This window comes from Gobio gobio (assembly GCF_949357685.1).
Source record: "Gobio gobio genome assembly, chromosome: 10".
NCBI classification, from domain to species: Eukaryota; Metazoa; Chordata; class Actinopteri; order Cypriniformes; family Gobionidae; genus Gobio; species Gobio gobio.
Genome location: NC_137116.1, coordinates 50,535,559 through 50,556,252, shown reverse-complemented (window position 1 = coordinate 50,556,252; position 20,694 = coordinate 50,535,559). Strand labels below are relative to the sequence as shown.

The 20,694-nt window shown below is 39.3% G+C and overlaps 3 protein-coding genes and 1 long non-coding RNA gene across 8 annotated transcripts in view; 2 read left to right on the top strand and 2 right to left on the bottom strand.

The window, feature by feature from the left end:
* Window positions 1–4,994, top strand: part of tjp2b (tight junction protein 2b (zona occludens 2)) — a 93,430-nt gene extending 88,436 nt beyond the window's left edge. For all 3 annotated transcript variants that reach the window (XM_079827588.1, XM_079827589.1, XM_079827587.1), the window contains exon 23: window positions 3,797–4,994. In XM_079827588.1, coding sequence (XP_079683714.1) covers window positions 3,797–3,971 — 175 coding nt within the window. In that variant the 3' untranslated portion in view covers window positions 3,972–4,994. The remainder of the gene's footprint in view (window positions 1–3,796) is intronic.
* Window positions 3,547–7,226, bottom strand: pierce1 (piercer of microtubule wall 1). The gene is made up of 3 exons (XM_079827590.1): window positions 7,023–7,226; window positions 5,650–5,734; window positions 3,547–5,567 (listed from the first exon to the last, which is right to left on the bottom strand). The coding sequence occupies exons 1-3, from the start codon at window positions 7,205–7,207 to the stop codon at window positions 5,385–5,387; spliced, it is 453 nt and encodes a 150-aa protein (XP_079683716.1). The 5' UTR covers window positions 7,208–7,226; the 3' UTR covers window positions 3,547–5,384.
* Window positions 7,227–9,750: 2,524 nt separating this feature from the next.
* Window positions 9,751–11,957, bottom strand: LOC307132506. 3 transcript variants are annotated; one of them, XR_013817306.1, is made up of 5 exons: window positions 11,801–11,936; window positions 11,123–11,275; window positions 10,905–11,040; window positions 10,442–10,515; window positions 9,751–10,190 (listed from the first exon to the last, which is right to left on the bottom strand). It is a non-coding gene; the product is annotated as an uncharacterized lncRNA (long non-coding RNA). The 3 variants fall into 3 exon arrangements; XR_013817304.1 differs by lacking the exon at window positions 11,123–11,275 and having other exon boundaries at window positions 10,905–10,971; window positions 11,801–11,957; XR_013817305.1 differs by having other exon boundaries at window positions 10,905–11,275.
* Window positions 11,958–14,180: 2,223 nt separating this feature from the next.
* ift81 (intraflagellar transport 81 homolog) overlaps window positions 14,181–20,694 on the top strand; it is a 94,144-nt gene continuing 87,630 nt past the window's right edge. Inside the window, exon 1 of the mRNA XM_079826748.1 lies at window positions 14,181–14,299. The gene's annotated coding sequence lies outside the window, so the exon portion shown is untranslated. The remainder of the gene's footprint in view (window positions 14,300–20,694) is intronic.

Below are 20,694 nucleotides of genomic sequence, written 5' to 3'. Positions count from 1 at the left end.
GACAGGAGCCATCTTGGAAAACAGTCTCGACGAGTCGAGCCACGGTTGAATAATCCGCCAGCTCTTTAGTGTGTATCCTTTGGAAGCGCTAGTCTCTGTTGTGTTCAGTTTTTTTTTTTATTATTATTATTTATTTATTTTCTCTGTTGTGTTCAGTGCTTTCTTCCGGAAACAACGGACCATATGAGATTCCAAGTCACAGTTCATCACTTAGCACAGCATTCGTGGCTCGACTTGTCGAGACTGTTTTCCAAGATGGCTCCTGTCTGTATACGTGTAATGTACTGTACTTTCACCGGAGTTGTCCTTTAAAGTGACAGCAACTCTTATCATATTTGTCCTATTGTTTGTAATTTGCCTGTCCTTCCCGTCCCATATTCCACCATGACAAATCTGGTTACCCTATGTATGAAGCACAGCTCACATACTTTCAAACCAACTCTAACTTATTGTGAAACCCTACACCCTCACGTGAAATTCCCATAACAGTAAATGTGAGCGCACCTTAAAAAGATAGTTCACCCAAAAATGACAAATCTGTCATGCATTTCAAACCCTTAAGACTTTCGTTCATCGTAAAATCAAATTTAATCCAAGTCTGAAGAGATACAATCACTTTATAAGATGGACAGATTTAAAGGGATAGTTCACCCAAAAATGAAAACCCTGTCACCATTTACTCTCCCTCAAGTTGTTCCAAACCTCTTTGGATTTTTTGGGGTAACCAAACAGTTTGTGGGCCCTATTGACTTTCATAGTATGGGGGGAAAAAATGCAATGGAAGTCAATGGAGCTCATCAACTGTTTGGTTACTGACATTCTTCAAAACATCTTCTTTTGTGTCCAACAGAAGAAAGAAATTCATACAGGTTTGAAACAACAAGAAAATGAACTATCCCTTTAACCTCTCAGAATGAATCTGAGAGCCAAAGAGGACTAATGAAGACGTTACTTCTGAAGTCTGCAAAAGGTAAAGTCTGTTTGACTGTTTGAATTTTACAACGTCATGCCTTGATGAGAAGACAATTACAGAATATTCATTTTTGGGTGAACCATCCCTCTCGCTCTCAGTAGGCCTGTCGCGATAGTCAATAAATCAATTAATCGCACAATAAAAAAAAATTTGCTCGATAATTTTTCCGGCCACGATAATTTCCAGCGTCCGTTTTTATATCCATTTTTGCCGAGCGTTACATTATATGATCACGCTCTTATACATGTAAATGCTTCTAAGCGCGACAAGACACGAGAACGCGCTGTATGTCAATGTCCTGTCTGTGTGTGTGTGTGTGTGTGTGTGTGTGTGTGTGTGTGTGTGTGTCAGTGTCCTGTCTGTGTGGCTGCGTCTCATGTCAGCTCATCGAGGGACACTCTGACACACACACACACACACACACACACACACACACACACTCGAAGCGCAGACAGACTCGCGTCAAGTCTCCTGAGTACTTCTCACATCGAGTTCTCTTTTGCTCATAAACAAACAATAACAACAACACAGAGATTTTTGAGTATTCTCTTATTAGGAGTCTTAAATTAGTTAAATAACGTCTTAAATGAACTTAAAGAGTTGTGAGTAAATGAGATGCGCGGGACAGCGCGTGAGATCTGCGTCATGTTCGGCTGTGGCCGTTCTTAAAGTGACAGGAGCACTGATGATGCCTGTCATTAATGTTCATCAAAGAACAACGGGAACAGAGAAAATTGTAGCTTTAATGACGATTAATCTATATTTCATTTATCATTTATGCAGTTAAGAAAGGTGTTTGATAACTATTACATATCTGTATATGTCTAACAGGGAAGGCACAGGTAAAAATGACATTTATTATAATGGAGTTATGTAAAGATTGTTTTAAAGGCGGCATGAAATCAAATTTTACAATTCGTATTTTTATATTAATATTGTAGTGTTTACTATAACTGATTTATCTGTGCACTTCATAAATTTTTAAAAATTTATTTACCCTTATAATCTTTAATCAAATACGTTAACTTTCCCTCCCCGATCGAAACGACTTCTCTTCTCTCCCGGTCATGTGCTATGGCTCGTTTCTGCACCGCCTCTCAGAAACCTGTCACTGCTGATCGTAGCAATATGGTGGTTAAGTGCATTTTTCTCGGTATACACAATACCTTCTTCAAGAAGGACTTGAGGCAAAAAGAGAGAAATATATGAGAAATAAAAGCTTTTTTTAGGTAAAAATTACCCATTATAGTCGGAAGAACAGCTTGTCGTGACGGCTCGCACTGAGGAATGTAGCGTTTGTGAACCAAGCCTGCAGTGCTCCTGTCAGAAATTGAAGCTTCCGCGCCTCGATCGCCCCCCGGTGGCCGGTCCCAGTATAGCTCCTAAACCCCACCCCTCCATGTATTTGAATGGAAGCGAGACACACTAAACAATTCAATTACACTTCAAATAATTGTTTCCTAAAGATGGTTTCTGTCATTTTAGGCAGTTTTTATTACGATAATTTCATTTCAAGTGTTCGTTTTTTAAATAAGTTTAGTTTTAGTGAGTTATTTGATGCTATAAAAACGAGGGGTGTGACGTCATGATTGACAGCTGAGATTGACGGCTTCTCTGAGTGAAGTTGTCACTGAGGCACTAACAGACTTTTTTCTGGATTTTTGGGAGGAGATTTGAGCTTTAGCTTTAATTTCTACATTTCCATAACTGTTTATTTCACACCAACACAATGAATTATTCTGCATCTGCAAGAGTGTGGGCGGGCTTTTGATAATCGCGCCTCTACTTCCTGTTCTCTACCGCGCAACTCCGGTCCCAAGATGTCAGCGCCGTGAGCGGGCCTATGAAAGCTTCAACTATGGTCAGCGGAAGTCAACGAAGTCGCGTCGTCCATATTTTTTTACGGTCTATGGTGTGAACGCGCTTATGTCGCGCCCCCCTTATAAGGGAGAGCTGAGAAAAAAGTTTTACAGAAATAAAGCCATAAAAGGCTTAAAATAAGTAAAATCTGTAGCATAAACCAGCGAAAAGTGAGGAAATATGCTCAGTAACATATGTAGAAAATATTTAGAGAGAAAATACATTTATTTAAGAGATAGATCGAGTTTTTCTCCACAACTGAGTGCAAACTTCAAATCTGCCTCCATTTTGTTAGCAACGCCTAACGTTTCATGCCGACTTTAAGTTCACTTAAATTAAAAGTTGTTTTTTTTAAAGCCTAACAAATGTTGAAATTGATAGCTTTCAGTTATACTGTAATGTAACATCATTAATGAAAACTTCATTCATAAAAACATGACAATACAACACATTTAAAATATGCTGTCAATTAATTGTTTCTACATTAATTTGGAGAGTAACTGAAATTATTACAATATCAAAACATTAAAAACGTATTAATCGTGATTAATTACAGAAAAAAATGTGATTTTAATTTGTTAATTTTTTTTAATCGATTCCCAGCACTACCTAAAACACAATCATCCGTTGCTGTTTTCCCAGCTGTTTATTCAAGTGCATTTTTTTGTTAACTGACTGAGGGTCCATTGCTTTTTTTGTTTTGTTCATTTATTGTGGATATTTTAAAATGCTTTCCGTTTTCAGTGTTAAATAGTCTTTAGAAATAAAAGTTTATTGATCTTTGAAAAGGTGGACCTGCATTATTATGCCATTATCATTATTTTTGATAATTATCTTTTACCGCAATAATTTCTTGGCCAATTTATCGTCCAGCAAAATTTGTTATCGTGACAGGCCTAGCTCTCAGTGTGAAAAAGTGTGCTCGATCTTTGACTGATCTTGCTCCGTTTGCTTTGCGTCCAGCTCCAGTGCGCGACCAGAGCCCCAGACGCCTCCTTGCAAGCTGCCATACACGGAGAGCCGCCCGCTGGGCCCCGGCGAGGAGCCCGGGGAGGAGATCCGACAGCAGCTGGCGGAGCAGACCAAGCGCAGCGGCTATTACAACACCACACAAAAGTATCAGGACACTGAGCTGTAGAGTTCCTCTGCTTCGGCTCACCGCACAGCTTCACCATTCCACCGGGGCGCCGCCCTGCACCAAAACTACTGCTGCTGACTTGGAAGTCCCGTTTGCTTTTAAGTTTCCCACACGTATATATTTGTCTTTTTCACTTCAGAGAAGTTCAACTTTCTGTCCGTATGGATAGAATCGGATAGAATCGTATTGTTTTTTTTATATCCATTTGCATTAGTTTTGTTTCCCTCTGTGATTCCAGAATCATGTTTTCTTGCCTATGCAATTTTTTCAGTTTCTGCAACGCTACAGAAACGTCTGGCCACGAGTCCCCCTCTCTCTCTCTCTCTCTCTCTCTGTCTCTCTCTCTCTGTCTGTCTGTCTCTGTCTGTCTGCGCTCCATGAAAACCTGTCGTGTGCTACAAACCAGCTTTTTGTTACTTTCTTTTTATAAGCCTGAAGCAAAACTGTTTTAAAACGTCACTCTATTTAAGGTTTATATACTATCTTTGCATTCCTTCATTTCTGATCATGTGTGTTCTATATGATGTAAGACGATACACTGGATTTTGTTACGACATTTTGAAGTGCCTTTTACTTTACGAATAATGTTGGAGGTTTGTGGACTTGACAATCCAGCCCTCTGGACAATATTTTTGCTGCTTACAGCTCCAAGGAAAAACAGGGAAAAAGTCAACACCAAAACCCTTAATACCGTCCGCCCGTATCCTCAGTGTACGACAACAACGACAAATGAGTTCTGTCTCCAAAGGGACGCTTCACAATCCAGGTGGAGGCTGGTTGGTTGGAGCGATTGGAACCGCTGGTGTCACGGTTTGTCTTATTTCAACCCCACTGCATTAGGTTTTTAACACGCTTGATTGTATGTTAGTCCGCTTTACCTCCACGTATCGGTTCAAAGTGCTTCTAAAACTCGTGGATTATATTTTGATGGCTGAGAGAATTTTCCCTGGACATTTACGTTCGGGTCTACTGTGGAATTTCACTCTACTACACCAAATAAAATAAACTATATTGACATTCTTGACTTGAGCTTGTGTTTTTTTAATAGTTAAACAGGAAGCGTCTTGGAATCCATCACACAGTGGGCTATAAATGAAATGGATTTTTTTTTTTACATATACAATTAAAAGGATAGTTCACCCGAAATGAAAATTCTGAGCATTTTCTTACCTCCAGTCATTCCAAACCTGATATTTTGAAGAATGTTGAAAACCAAACATTTGAGCCCATTGACTTTCACTGTATGGACCAAAAAAAACAACTGTCGCAGAAGAAATACATACAGGTCATCAGGGAGAGGAAATGAAGACAGGATTTTCAATTTTTTTGGGGTGAGCTATTCCTTTAAACACGCCCATAATAAAGAAAGTTACATCTCCACAGAAAAATGACAATCAAATTAGCATGACTGTTTTACTGAGATGTCCCATCTGTGTGGTATAAGTAATGGAAACTGATTCTGTCATGAATCACGGTGGTTGTGTTGGGTCCAGTGAGTCGGCTCTTGTCCAGCTCAGTGTTGAAGCCGTCTTCTCTGTACATGCCACTTTTCAGAAGATGCTCGGAAAACTTGCGACGACTTCCTTTAAAAGTTGTCTGAAAAATAAACGGTGGGTGTAAATGCTGTAAAAACGTGTGAATAATCGTATTAATATGGCAGTGTATGATGTGTACTTACCGGCATTTCATGAACTGTTGGTTTTTTGCTTCCATATGTTTGATTTGTTGTTTGGTACATGGGGTTAACGTTAATACTTTTTTGGCTGAAAATATAATGAAGCTTATTATTAGGAAAATTATTATAGGTATAATAATTTGATTTACTTGTATCTGTCTGTCTGTCTACCTCTGTCTCTGTCTGTCTATCTGTTTCTGTCTATCTCTGTCTATCTGTCTGTCTATCTCTGTCTGTCTGTCTCTGTCTGTCTATCTGTTTCTGTCTATCTCTGTATCTGTCTGTCTATCTCTGTCTGTCTGTCTGAATGTCTATCTCTGTCTGTCTGTCTCTGTCTGTCTGTCTGTCTGTCTGAATGTCTATCTCTGTCTATCTATCTCTGTCTGTCTGTATGTCAATCTCTGTCTGTCTGTCTATGTCTGTATGTCTATCTCTGTCTGTCTGTCTGTCTATCTATGTCTGCCTATCTCTATCTGTCTGTCTGTCTGTCTGTCTGTCTGTCTGTCTACCTCTGTCTATGTGTCTGTTTATTTTTGTCTGTCTGTATATGTCTGTCTGTCTATCTCCGTCTGTCTGTCTGTCTGTCCATCTATCTGTCTATCTCTGTATGTCTGTCTATCTCTCTGTCTGTCTATCTATCTGTCTGTCCATCTATCTGTCTATCAAGATTCAAGATTCAAAATAGCTTTATTGGCATGTTGAAAGAAATCTTTACATTGCCAAAGCATTCATAACACTATGATAAAAATAAATAAATAACAAAAAATAAAATAGAAATTACATGAAAATCTATATCTGTCTGTCTGTCCATCTATCTGTCTATCTCTGTATGTCTGTCTGTCTATCTCTGTATGTCTGTCTGTCTATCTCTGTCTGTATGTCTGTCTATCTCTGTCTGTCTGTCTGTCTACCTCTGTCTGTATGTCTGTCCATCTCTGTCTGTCTGTCTACCTCTGTCTGTCAGTCAGATAGACAGCCAGACAGAGACAGATAGACGGACAGAGATAGACAGACAGACAGACAGACAGACAGACAGACAGTGATAGATAGATAGACAGACAGACAGACAGACAGACAGACAGATAAATAGACAGAGATAGACTGACAGATAGATAGATAAACAGACAGATAGACAGACAGATGGATAAACAGACAGACAGTGATAGATAGATAGATAGATAGATAGATAGATAGATAGATAGATAGATAGATGGATGGATGGATGGATGGATGGATGGATGGATGGATAGATAGATAGATAGATAGATAGATAGATAGATAGATAGATAGATAGATAGATAGATAGATAGATAGATAGATAGATAGATAGATAGCGTTAGTCACATGGTGCACAGCGGCTGCATGACTCTTCTCACCTGTATCCTCTGAAACACTCCGGATTATTAAATCGAGCTGGTAAGTGTTTGTCTACTTTGTACACATCGCTGGTCTTTACTTCAAATGTATCATTAGCTGACATTTCGGGCTCCGTCCTTAACCCTTCCTCTGTCGAATGATCGTCCATGTTTCCGTTTATGGCGATGCTCACACTTTTAGACATTTCCTGCTGGTTGTTTGTTGCTATCAACACTGTAACTAGGTGACGTCATGTGCCCCCGCTCCGTCTTTAGTTGGTCATTTTTTCAAAGATAGAAAAAAAATATACACCCCCAAATCTTTTTTTAATGTCATTCATTTGGTGGTTAAAGAAGAAATAACATTTCATTTTGTTAAATCACCAACCATGTTTTTTAAAATCAAATTTTTTTAAGTACATGGCTGCTCTTTTTAAGGCATCATTTCAATTATATTTACTTTGCGTCGTTGTCTTAGGATCTCCTCCTTTCTGCGTGGACCCCTGTTCATTTTCTCTCTATCTCTCTATTCTTCCGTCCTCTCCCTCCTATTCATTTCTCTCCCTCAATTATTTTCACATTATATACTTATTTTATTCATGACACTTTATAACAGTAAAAATGTTCTGCAAAACATCAGAAAAAAACTATTTAACTAAAATTATTCAATGTAATTGCATTTAAGAACACTGAAAATGCTCACAAAAGAATAAAAAGAAGTTAAACAAAACTATTTAATTATTTAAATTATTTTTAATAATTTTAATAATTTAAAATGCTTTTTAAAGCATGTCCTCTTGTGTGACATCTTTGTCCCCCGGTGTGACAGTACAGGTGTGTGATAGTGTGTGACAGTACAGGTGTGTGACAGTGTGTGACAGTACAGATGTGTGATAGTGTGTGACAGTACAGGTGTGTGATAGTGTGTGACAGTACAGGTGTGTGATAGTGTGTGACAGTACAGGTGTGTGATAGTGTGTGACAGTACAGGTGAGTGACAGTGTGTGATAGTGTGTGACAGTACAGATGTGTGATAGTGTGTGACAGTACAGATGTGTGATAGTGTGTGACAGTACAGGTGTGTGATAGTGTGTGACAGTACAGGTGAGTGACAGTGTGTGATAGTGTGTGACAGTACAGATGTGTGATAGTGTGTGACAGTACAGGTGTGTGACAGTGTGTGACAGTACAGGTGTGTGATAGTGTGTGACAGTACAGGTGTGTGACAGTGTGTGACAGTACAGGTGTGTGATAGTGTGTGACAGTACAGGTGTGTGATAGTGTGTGGATAGTGTGTGACAGTACAGGTGTGTGACAGTACAGGTGTGTGACAGTACAGGTGTGTGATAGTGTGTGACAGTACAGGTGTGTGATAGTGTGTGACAGTACAGGTGTGTGACAGTGTGTGACAGTACAGGTGTGTGATAGTGTGTGACAGTACAGGTGTGTGATAGTGTGTGACAGTACAGGTGTGTGACAGTACAGGTGTGTGACAGTACAGGTGTGTGATAGTGTGTGACAGTACAGGTGTGTGATAGTGTGTGACAGTACAGGTGTGTGATAGTGTGTGACAGTACAGGTGTGTGATAGTGTGTGACAGTACAGGTGTGTGATAGTGTGTGACAGTACAGGTGAGTGACAGTGTGTGACAGTACAGGTGTGTGACAGTGTGTGATAGTACAGGTGTGTGATAGTACAGGTGAGTGACAGTGTGTGACAGTACAGGTGTGTGATAGTGTGTGACAGTACAGGTGAGTGACAGTGTGTGACAGTACAGGTGTGTGACAGTGTGTGACAGTACAGGTGTGTGACAGTACAGGTGTGTGATAGTGTGTGACAGTACAGGTGTGTGACGGTGGACATTATCAGTCACACCAGGATGTTTCAGCCTTTTGAGTCAGTTTATAAACTAGTTATTTGTAGCAAACCTGTCATTATAAGTTAGCAAGACACATGTGCATAATGTCCCGTGATTATGTAGTTTAATATGCTTAATTAAAAAATATAATTTAGGGGTGTCACACCAAAGGACAACAAAACTTAGAAATTTTATAGTGGTTCCAAAAAAGGTAAATATTTGAACAATTCGGAGACCAAAACTAACCAGAACTAACCATGTCATGGGCGTCTCAGGGGGCTTCAGTAACATGACCCTGAATGGGGTCCTTTAACTAATTAAAGTTATCCGTGGAATCGCCCGATTTAATTTCAGGATATGGTGTCACACCAGAGGACATGGTTTTCAATGACAAAATGTATCAAGATCCTATGCGTTGAGAAATATATGGATGAAAAAAATGATTGTCATTTACTAAAATAGACACTTGTATAATTATGCCTGAGCTATTTATTAACATTTTTATTCTTTACTTTTTAATTTATAAAAGTTGCAGTTTATTGAACCACGCCACAGGACAATTTTGAGATTTGGCTGAACAATTTAAAGACAAAGCAGTTTTTATAACAACAGGTCCATGTAAGACAAATAAATGGTTAACCATTTACTGCATTTTAAATGATGACAATACTAATTCTATATATTTTTATTTAAGTGAAAATGCCATGTCACGTCAAACAGGCCATATATTTTCAAAGAGTGACACTGAAAAAAGCATTGTTTTTGTCTGAAAACTGATTGACTTCAGCAAATCTGTTGAGATGTCCAAGATGAACCTACACCGATGAAGGAGTGTCATTATGGTGTTTAAAACATAGACAACTTCAATTTTTCATTAAAAAAAAAACCTCAGACAATTAGAAATATCTTTTTATTGCATTCAAATTGAATAGAACATTAAAGGCTCTAAATATTGATAAAAATGTAAACCATTTTTAAATGATTTTTATTTAATAAAACATATTTAAACATAGTTTACACATTACTATTTTCTCATTTGCATTAATTGCATGTTACCTTGTGATGACGGAATCTGTTTTGTAACAAAAGCATAAAGATTATACGGTAACACTATTTACAGTGTCCTTGTTACATACTTACCATAGTAATAACAGTAAAGTATGCATAAGTACTAACCCTCAACCAAACCCTAACTCTATAGTAAGTGCATGTTGTTAATTAATAACACTCAGTGCTTAAATATATAATACACTGTAACAATGACACCTTAAAACAATGTGTAAGCGATTATAACGCAAGGCTGTCAGACATCCACGGACCTCGGTCTCAACCTAGAAGAAAAAGAGGCAAAGAACAATCGATTCAACCATCATTGCTTTTTTTTTTTTACTTAATTAATTATTTTTAGACTGTTATTTGGACATCATACAACACAATTACATTTAGTAGCCTAGTTTAGTTTTTAATAATAGTAAAACCCCAAATCTTTAGCCAGGTAAACTCTTAATTTCCGCTGGAGGTGATGCTCAGATGTTCCAACTGAACCGCGGCATATACAGAAGTGTGAATTAATACTGCATACCCTTCATGAACATTTTGAGTTGTCATCCAGAGTTTCCACTCCTTTGATCGTATGTAATTTACTTCACTTCAAACCTAAAATGAAAACAATACAGTGTGTCCATTATCAAGTGCAGTCTCATTATGCCAAAGGGAAGTAGGTGTGGGCATGGTTGGGTTTTTAATTATGCAAGTGTAAAGTGTTCATTTATGCAAACATTCATATGAAAATGTTCCCTCTTTATTCACTTGCTTCCAAACCTGGCTTGAGTTTCTCCACGCTGATAAACACACTGCCACGGTGCATTATTACTCACGGTACGAGTTTGAGTCTGGCCTAGCGCGTACCAAAAGTAATAATGGACTGTGAAGCAGCTAAAGGGCTTCTTTCTTCTCATCAAGGCATGACAAAATGAATCCGTTTAGGTTTCAAACATGTAGAATTAAACCATATTTGTGATTTTCTACAGTTACGCAGACTTTACCTTTTGCAGACTTCAGAAGTAACGTCTTCATTAGTCCTCTTTGGCTCTCAGATGGGCCTGATTCATTCTGAGAGGTTAAAGGAATAGTTCATTTTCTCACCCTCAAGTTGTCCAACCCTGTATGAATTTCTTTCTTCTGAACACAAAAGAAGATATTTTGAAGAATTTTGGTAACCAGACCATAGTATTCCATAGTAAAAATCAAAATCAATGGCTACCGTCTGGTTACCGACATTCTTCAAGTTATCTTCTTTTGAGTTCAGAAGGAGAAAGAAATTCATACAGGTTTGAAACAACTTGAGGGTATTCACAATACACGTTCATTTAAAAAACAAAAAAATGGTGAACTATCCCTTTAAATCCATCCATGGCTGCAGTGATGGAGTAGAAAAACATGATGTAATACTTTAAACAAAGCAGTATTGTTAGACTAATCAGAAATAACATTGTTCCACTCTTATATGAACATAAATAGATGCAGTTCCACGCCCTACTTTAAATAAAATTGCGCCCTCTGTTGGCAAATTGTAATTTTGTGATCAGCTGAAAAAAAATCTGTTTCTAAAATGTATAACAATATATAATATCCTTGTATTATTCTATAATTCTTGTATAATACCTTTTTCAAAAATGTCAAACAAATATGAAGTAAAATTTGGTCAGATTGATGCATAGCCAATGGGCTTATTAATTTAAGAAATGTTCAACTGAAACATACTGCAATGCTTTAAATTACACTGTCCATAATGCATATGATTGTTATGAACTAAAATAGCAACAATAACGTAATTAAAACACTTCCAAAAAGCATTGACATAATGTTCATTAGAGTCGCAAAGTATGTAATGTAAAGTGTGACCCAAAATCCTTGGTAAATTGTTTGTTATAAACTCTACCTGAAAATGATGGATCTGTTTCCAAATTCGGTCCAGCTGGTGAATCTGAGACACGAGGAGGTCCATAGACGAATGTTTGAGCTCCAGAAGCAGGACTTTACTATCGCAGTCATTGTAGCCTATGCCTCTGTCCAGACTTGTGAGAAATGAAATGCCTTTGTCCCGTAAGAGGTTCTTTTTATTTAACCTTCCTGTGGAAGTGAGGAATCAGGATGGTCATTCCCCAAACCGGAATTCCTGTGTGTGTTTGGAACTGATAAAACTGCTGTAAAGAACAAGCTCCATCCTCCTAGAACCGCTGGAGTCTGTCAGTGAACTCGGAGAAGAATTTTTCATTCTTTTGAAGTGGGAAGTAATGCACACTTAAGCAAAAAGAACTGTTTTTTAGAATGAATGCATCTTCTAATGATATATTTTACATTAGTAGGTTTCGTGTAGTTCTGCTTGAGGCTGATGAAATATCAAAAAATGGGAAAAACGTTGCTTTGAAAACACACCAAGTTCAACACGTTCCTGGATAAACATTTCTGTTGATCCTGAAATAACATTCCAATCAACCAATCAGATTTGAGCGACAGGTTTATATCAGGATTTATCACCACAGTCAGGGCTGCAAACTCTCACGCTGAATGCTCACGCAATTGACACTGTTCTCACGCCACACATACATTTTCTCACGCAGTGAAAAAACATTGCGGCGCAAATTTGGTAGCGATCACATCATAGTAGCTCATAGCACAGCTGATTGGTTGCTGTTGCATCAGCGGCCAATGAGCTGCGGGTCAACATTCAAATAGTCTGCTGTTAGCAGTGTGTAGCGTGCTTTCAGAAACCCTCCATCTTCCCCAGCTCCACCTGTATAGATCTGCAACGGGGGTTATTTTTGATGTATGTTACTGTGCAGCAGCAGCATTATGCCTTACATGCTCACAGCAATGTCTGTGAATGCAGGCAATAGCAAGTCACAGCAGCAGCATAGCAGGTCTATTCCCCAAGACCAAAGATATCAACATTGCCATATCCATTACCATGCCAATCTCTATTACCATGCCAATATCCCAGAGAGTTGTCATGACCGAAATATTGTTTTGAATCTCTTTAATATGCTGTGACAGATCGCTGTAGCGCCTCAGTTCAAGCGGCACATGAACTAATGTCTTCCTTGTTATTACTACACTAGTTAAGTAGTAGCCCTAACGCTATAAGCACCAAATCGTGTAAGGGTTCAATCGAGTGTTTCAACCGCAGAAAGACGTAAATAAACAGCCTGTGAACAATATGTCACATAAAGCCAATCAATGACAATAGCATTTTAGTTAGCTAGATAAATGAACTCTATAGAGAGGAGCATTTTTCTAAATATATGCTCTATATTACATATTTATTATATTTTTACGATTAGCATTAATAAATATTATAACGTTATTATAAAACCCTATGATATTAATTGTAGGAATGAATTGTTAATTTTAACCTTAAACAATATCAACTAACAGGTTTCCCTGATTGTTTATAGAATTAGTTGCAAGAGATTTGTTGCCTTGAGAAAAATTGACATGTAGGCCCTGATTTTGCCAAGTGAATCAATATTGAATCATGATCAGAATCAAATTGAAGCTTATGAATAGAATCACATTCTGACTCCACGCTAAACTCAAAAGTTGGCAGCCCTTCACCTATCATTTCCTTCTGATTTTAAGGATAAGTTATGGCCAGATATACCAGATATAACCCTATGGGTTAGGTTTAGGGATAGGATTACAATTTCGGACAGTCTGTTCCAGGATAATGTAGCCTATTTCTAGGCAAAATCACGCCCCGAAAACATGCATAGACCTATCTGCATTTTTAAATAGTCACTATTTTATTTCAGGACTTATCCTAAGTTATTTTTCTACCCAAATGCTTGTTTGAGCCAGGTCTTTTTTTCTTTTCTTTTTTTTTTTAAAGGTTATTCCGGTTAGTAGCTGAGCGCGGGCTTTTTGCATCCTTGTCAGGAGAGCAGTTCTCAACGCCGCCGAATTGGTGCATTTCTTCGGTGAAATAAAGGTTTGTATACATTCTATTTAATCTATAAAGTCTTTATTGTGCTGTAAATCATTTTATTTTATGCAACACAAAGGGATATGTCAGTGAAACACGTCAGTCAACATCGGTGGTTTCACGTGATGGAAACGCCTTTTCCTTTCATAAATAAACTGGTTTTAAATAGTGCCTGGCAAAATAACAAAATGACTAAATCAGAAGCTAGGACCATATAACTGTCTGTTTAATAAAATATCCCAAAATATGAACACAGAAAACCATTGAAAATAAAGGGAAAACAAGTGGCCAACGGGTCTTAATTTATGCCTGAAGGTTAGCCTGAGGAGGGGGAGACAAACGCAGCATTTCCAGTGTTGGAGGAAACGGGAAGCCGCTGGTGGATGAAGATAGCAGGGCCTGCTTCATCCGAACAATACAAATCTCACCCGCTCAGGAAAAGGATCTGCGTCAGCAGTGAGTGACAGATTTTAGAAAGACAAAATGCTGCCAAATCCAAAGTGTCGGGAGAAAATCAGTGTTTCACTTAAAGCCCTGCAAGCACAATGCCGTGTTCCTTATTTAATCGAAAGTTAATTCCACGTCGCTCGAGAATTGCTGGTATGAAACACTTCCGTGGGCACGGTCAAACATTTCAGAAATGCAAACCCTTTCCTTAATTTACTATTATCACACTACATGGGCGCCCAAAGTATGTGGACACTTAAAACTATAGGCTTAAAATAGATGTCATTAGTTAACACAATTTCAAAGCAAAAGGTTGTTGGTAAAAAAAAAGTATATATATATATATATATATATATATATATATATATATATATATATATATATATATATATATATATATATATATATATATACAGTTAAAAGTACTGTTATGTGTACAATGAAGAAAAAAGTACTTAAGCATTTTGTAGTTGTCAAAAAAATGTTCAGGGGCCTCATTTATAAACGTTGCGTACGCACAAAAGAAGGCGTACGCCGCTCTCTACGCAATAATTGGTATTTATAAAAAGCAAACTTGACGGGAAAATGTGCGGTCCTTCACGCAGGCTCTGACCCAGGCGTACGCACAAAAACGGGTGAAATGAGAAATGGCGACACCGTCGGCAGATGGAAGAAACACGTGAAAGTGTGTGAAACTGTGTAGACCGTTGTGTAAAAGAAATGGCAATACTGCCTCTCATAAATAACATGAAGACTTCACAAAGCAAGTCTTACAATTAACAGCCTACACGAACACCCGTTTGATCGATCTGCAGTTTTTTTAAAAAGAATGTTGTAAAAAGATGTTCTGCAATAATATTGGCATGTTATGCAATTCATCCTCATAAATAATATGGTAAACGAACGAAATAATGTGCAAAACTGATATTCTCGTCAATGTGTCCGTCTGGGGGAGCAGATATAGATGCTATTAGATTGACTGATAGATAGATAATTAGGGAGATATATAGATAAATAGATAAATAGATAGATAGATGTATATTAATTGTCCACTGGGGAGAGTAGTTTTCATAGTAAAATTTCTTCATCGGCTACGGAATCATGGTATTCAGGCATATGCCTTTAGTTTTATTTTTGATCAAATAATATGACGTATATGTCTCAACCATTCAGAAAGCTGCAAGACATTACATTTGCACTGAACTATTTTCCATTTCCACGTAGATTATCACCGACATCTGTAGCTTGTCAGATGCAATTAAATGGAAATAAAATACCCCATCACAATGCGTAATGACGCACAACGGCTGATCTTGCGCTCTTAGAAGATGTGGCAAATGGAAGGAGTCTTCAGACAGCAAGAAGACTTGCTGGCAAACGAGGACACACTCTGGCGATGGAGCGCTAGAAGCTTTTTTGCCTCGACTTTGATGTCTGACCATTTCTTTTTTATTTCGGCCATGGTCCGAGGTTGTGAGGCTACAGCATTTACGGCGTCTGCAACCTTTTGCCACTCAAGTGCCTTTTTGGCATTAGTAATGCCCACACTGTGCCCTCCAAAACAAATTTTTTCTCCTCTTTTCCACCTCGCCAACGATAACTTCTACTTCAAATCGAGTGAAGTTACGTTTTTTTTATTTCCTCTCTGTGTTTGCCATGATTTCGCAATCGATGAATATTAACTTGTGGGCGTTTCACGGACTATTTATGGTCAACTATGGGCGTGACATGAAGCCGCAAAAGCTGCGCTACATTTAGAATTGATTGTGATTTATTAAAGGAAAACTGCGTAGGATGTGCGTGCACACGGTTTTATAAACCCGAATATTTCTGTGCGTACGCACATCCTATGTTTCATCCGTACGCCACTTCTGACTCAAATCCTACGCAAAGTTTTATAAATGAGGCCCCAGGTCACCCGTGAACCTGAGGAGAACTGACTTCATACATACATCCACCAAATAATTAAACATCCAAAATGACACTGAAAAGTGAAGTTAGTACTACAGAGAAAAGCTCCTGAAGCATTTGCTTGCAGATGCCACACTCTTAAAATTAAAGGTTCTTTAATGGTCCCATGAAGAACCTTTATAGTTCACCCAATTCCTCAACCTCATGTCGTTCCAAACCCGTAAGACTTTCTTCGGAACACAGATGAAGATCTTTTTGATGAAATCTGAGAGCGTTCTGTCTCTCCATTGACAGCTACACAACTGACACTTTGACGCTTCAATAAGTTCATAAAGATATCATAAAATTAATCCATATGAACTGATTGAGTCTGAAGAGACTTGACTGATTTATATGATGAACAGATTTAATTTAGGCTTTTATTCACATACAAACATTCATTAACTCACACATCGGTTATTATGATAAACGGAAGCTCAAGCATGTTCGCCTGACGTGCAAAAACCAATGAGGTTCATTCTTGTGTTACGCAGAACGTTTGAGCTTCAGCAAGAACCAATGAGGTTCATTCTTGTGTTACGCAGAACGTTTGAGCTTCAGCAAGAACCAATGAGGTTCATTCTTGTGTTACGCAGAACGTTTGAGCTTCAGGAAGAACCAATGAGGTTCATTCTCGTGTTACGCAGAACGTTTGAGCTTCCTCAAGAACCAATGAGGTTCATTCTTGTGTTACGCAGCACGTTTGAGCTTCCTCAAGAACCAATGAGGTTCATTCTCGTGTTGCGCAGAACGTTTGAGCTTCCTCAAGAACCAATGAGGTTCATTGTTGTGTTATGCAACACGTTTGAGCTTCCTCAAGAACCAATGAGGTTCATTTTCGTGTTACGGAGAACGTTTGAGCTTCCTCAAGAACCAATGAGGTTCATTCTTGTGTTACACAGCACGTTTGAGCTTCCTCAAGAACCAATGAGGTTCATTCTTGTGTTACACAGCACGTTTGAGCTTCTGCAAGAACCAATGAGGTTCATTCTCGTGTTATGCAGCACGTTTGAGCTTCTGCAAGAACCAATGAGGTTCATTCTCTTGTTACGCAGCACGTTTGAGCTTCCTCAAGAACCAATGAGGTTCATTGTTGTGTTACGCAGCACGTTTGAGCTTCCTCAAGAACCAATGAGGTTCATTGTTGTGTTACGCAGCACGTTTGAGCTTCCTCAAGAACCAATGAGGTTCATTCTCGTGTTACACAGCACGTTTGAGCTTCCTCAAGAACCAATGAGGTTCATTGTTGTGTTACGCAGCACGTTTGAGCTTCCTCAAGAACCAATGAGGTTCATTCTCGTGTTACGCAGCACGTCTGAGCTTCTGCAAGAACCAATGAGGTTCATTCTCGTGTTACGCAGCACGTTTGAGCTTCTGCAAGAACCAATGAGGTTCATTCTCGTGTTACGCAGCACGTTTGAGCTTCTGCAAGAACCAATGATGTTCATTCTCTTGTTACGCAGCACGTTTGAGCTTCCTCAAGAACCAATGAGGTTCATTCTCGTGTTAAGCAGCACGTTTGAGCTTCTGCAAGAACCAATGAGGTTCATTCTCTTGTTACGCAGCACGTTTGAGCTTCCTCAAGAACCAATGAGGTTCATTCTCGTGTTACGCAGCACGTTTGAGCTTCCTCAAGAACCAATGAGGTTCATCTCGTGTTATGCAACACGTTTGAGCTTCCTCAAGAACCAATGAGGTTAATTTTCGTGTTACGCAGAACGTTTGAGCTTCCTCAAGAACCAATGAGGTTCATTCTCATGTTGCGCAGCACGTTTGAGCTTCCTCAAGAACCAATGAGGTTCATTTTCGTGTTACGCAGAACGTTTGAGCTTCAGCAAGAACCAATGAAGTTCATCTCGTGTTACACAGAACGTTTGAGCTTCCTCAAGAACCAATGAGGTTCATTCTCGTGTTACGCAGCACGTTTGAGCTTCCTCAAGAACCAATGAGGTTCATTGTTGTGTTACGCAGCACGTTTGAACTTCCTCAAGAACCAATGAGGTTCATTTTTGTGTTATGCAACACGTTTGAGCTTCCTCAAGAACCAATGAGGTTCATTGTTGTGTTATGCAACACGTTTGAGCTTCAGCAAGAACCAATGAGGTTCATCTCGTGTTACACAGAACGTTTGAGCTTCCTCAAGAACCAATGAGGTTCATTCTCGTGTTACGCAGCACGTTTGAGCTTCCTCAAGAACCAATGAGGTTCATTTTCGTGTTACGGAGAACGTTTGAGCTTCCTCAAGAACCAATGAGGTTCATTCTTGTGTTACACAGCACGTTTGAGCTTCCTCAAGAACCAATGAGGTTCATTCTTGTGTTACACAGCACGTTTGAGCTTTTGCAAGAACCAATGAGGTTCATTCTCGTGTTACGCAGCACGTTTGAGCTTCTGCAAGAACCAATGAGGTTCATTCTCTTGTTACGCAGCAAGTTTGAGCTTCCTCAAGAACCAATGAGGTTCATTCTCTTGTTACGCAGCACGTTTGAGCTTCCTCAAGAACCAATTAGGTTCATTGTTGTGTTACGCAGCACGTTTGAGCTTCCTCAAGAACCAATGAGGTTCATTCTCGTGTTACGCAGCACGTTTGAGCTTCCTCAAGAACCAATGAGGTTCATTCTCGTGTTACGCAGCACGTTTGAGCTTCCTCAAGAACCAATGAGGTTCATTCTCGTGTTACGCAGCACGTTTGAGCTTCCTCAAGAACCAATGAGGTTCATTCTCGTGTTATGCAGCACGTTTGAGCTTCTGCAAGAACCAATGAGGTTCATTCTCTTGTTACGCAGCACGTTTGAGCTTCCTCAAGAACCAATGAGGTTCATTGTTGTGTTACGCAGCACGTTTGAGCTTCCTCAAGAACCAATGAGGTTCATTGTTGTGTTACGCAGCACGTTTGAGCTTCCTCAAGAACCAATGAGGTTCATTCTCGTGTTACGCAGCACGTTTGAGCTTCCTCAAGAACCAATGAGGTTCATTGTTGTGTTACGCAGCACGTTTGAGCTTCCTCAAGAACCAATGAGGTTCATTCTCGTGTTACGCAGCACGTCTGAGCTTCTGCAAGAACCAATGAGGTTCATTCTCGTGTTACGCAGCACGTTTGAGCTTCTGCAAGAACCAATGAGGTTCATTCTCGTGTTACGCAGCACGTTTGAGCTTCTGCAAGAACCAATGATGTTCATTCTCTTGTTACGCAGCACGTTTGAGCTTCCTCAAGAACCAATGAGGTTCATTCTCGTGTTAAGCAGCACGTTTGAGCTTCTGCAAGAACCAATGAGGTTCATTCTCTTGTTACGCAGCACGTTTGAGCTTCCTCAAGAACCAATGAGGTTCATTCTCGTGTTACGCAGCACGTTTGAGCTTCCTCAAGAACCAATGAGGTTCATTTTCGTGTTACGCAGAACGTTTGAGCTTCAGCAAGAACCAATGAAGTTCATCTCGTGTTACACAGAACGTTTGAGCTTCCTCAAGAACCAATGAGGTTCATTCTCGTGTTACGCAGCACGTTTGAGCTTCCTCAAGAACCAATGAGGTTCATTGTTGTGTTACGCAGCACGTTTGAACTTCCTCAAGAACCAATGAGGTTCATTTTTGTGTTATGCAACACGTTTGAGCTTCCTCAAGAACCAATGAGGTTCATTGTTGTGTTATGCAACACGTTTGAGCTTCAGCAAGAACCAATGAGGTTCATCTCGTGTTACACAGAACGTTTGAGCTTCCTCAAGAACCAATGAGGTTCATTCTCGTGTTACGCAGCACGTTTGAGCTTCCTCAAGAACCAATGAGGTTCATTTTCGTGTTACGGAGAACGTTTGAGCTTCCTCAAGAACCAATGAGGTTCATTCTTGTGTTACACAGCACGTTTGAGCTTCCTCAAGAACCAATGAGGTTCATTCTTGTGTTACACAGCACGTTTGAGCTTCTGCAAGAACCAATGAGGTTCATTCTCGTGTTACGCAGCACGTTTGAGCTTCTGCAAGAACCAATTAGGTTCATTCTCTTGTTACGCAGCAAGTTTGAGCTTCCTCAAGAACCAATGAGGTTCATTCTCTTGTTACGCAGCACGTTTGAGCTTCCTCAAGAACCAATGAGGTTCATTGTTGTGTTACGCAGCACGTTTGAGCTTCCTCAAGAACCAATGAGGTTCATTCTCGTGTTACGCAGCACGTTTGAGCTTCCTCAAGAACCAATGAGGTTCATTCTCGTGTTACGCAGCACGTTTGAGCTTCCTCAAGAACCAATGAGGTTCATCTCGTGTTATGCAACACGTTTGAGCTTCCTCAAGAACCAATGAGGTTCATTTTCGTGTTACGCAGAACGTTTGAGCTTCCTCAAGAACCAATGAGGTTCATTCTCATGTTGCGCAGCACGTTTGAGCTTCCTCAAGAACCAATGAGGTTCATTTTCGTGTTACGCAGAACGTTTGAGCTTCAGCAAGAACCAATGAAGTTCATCTC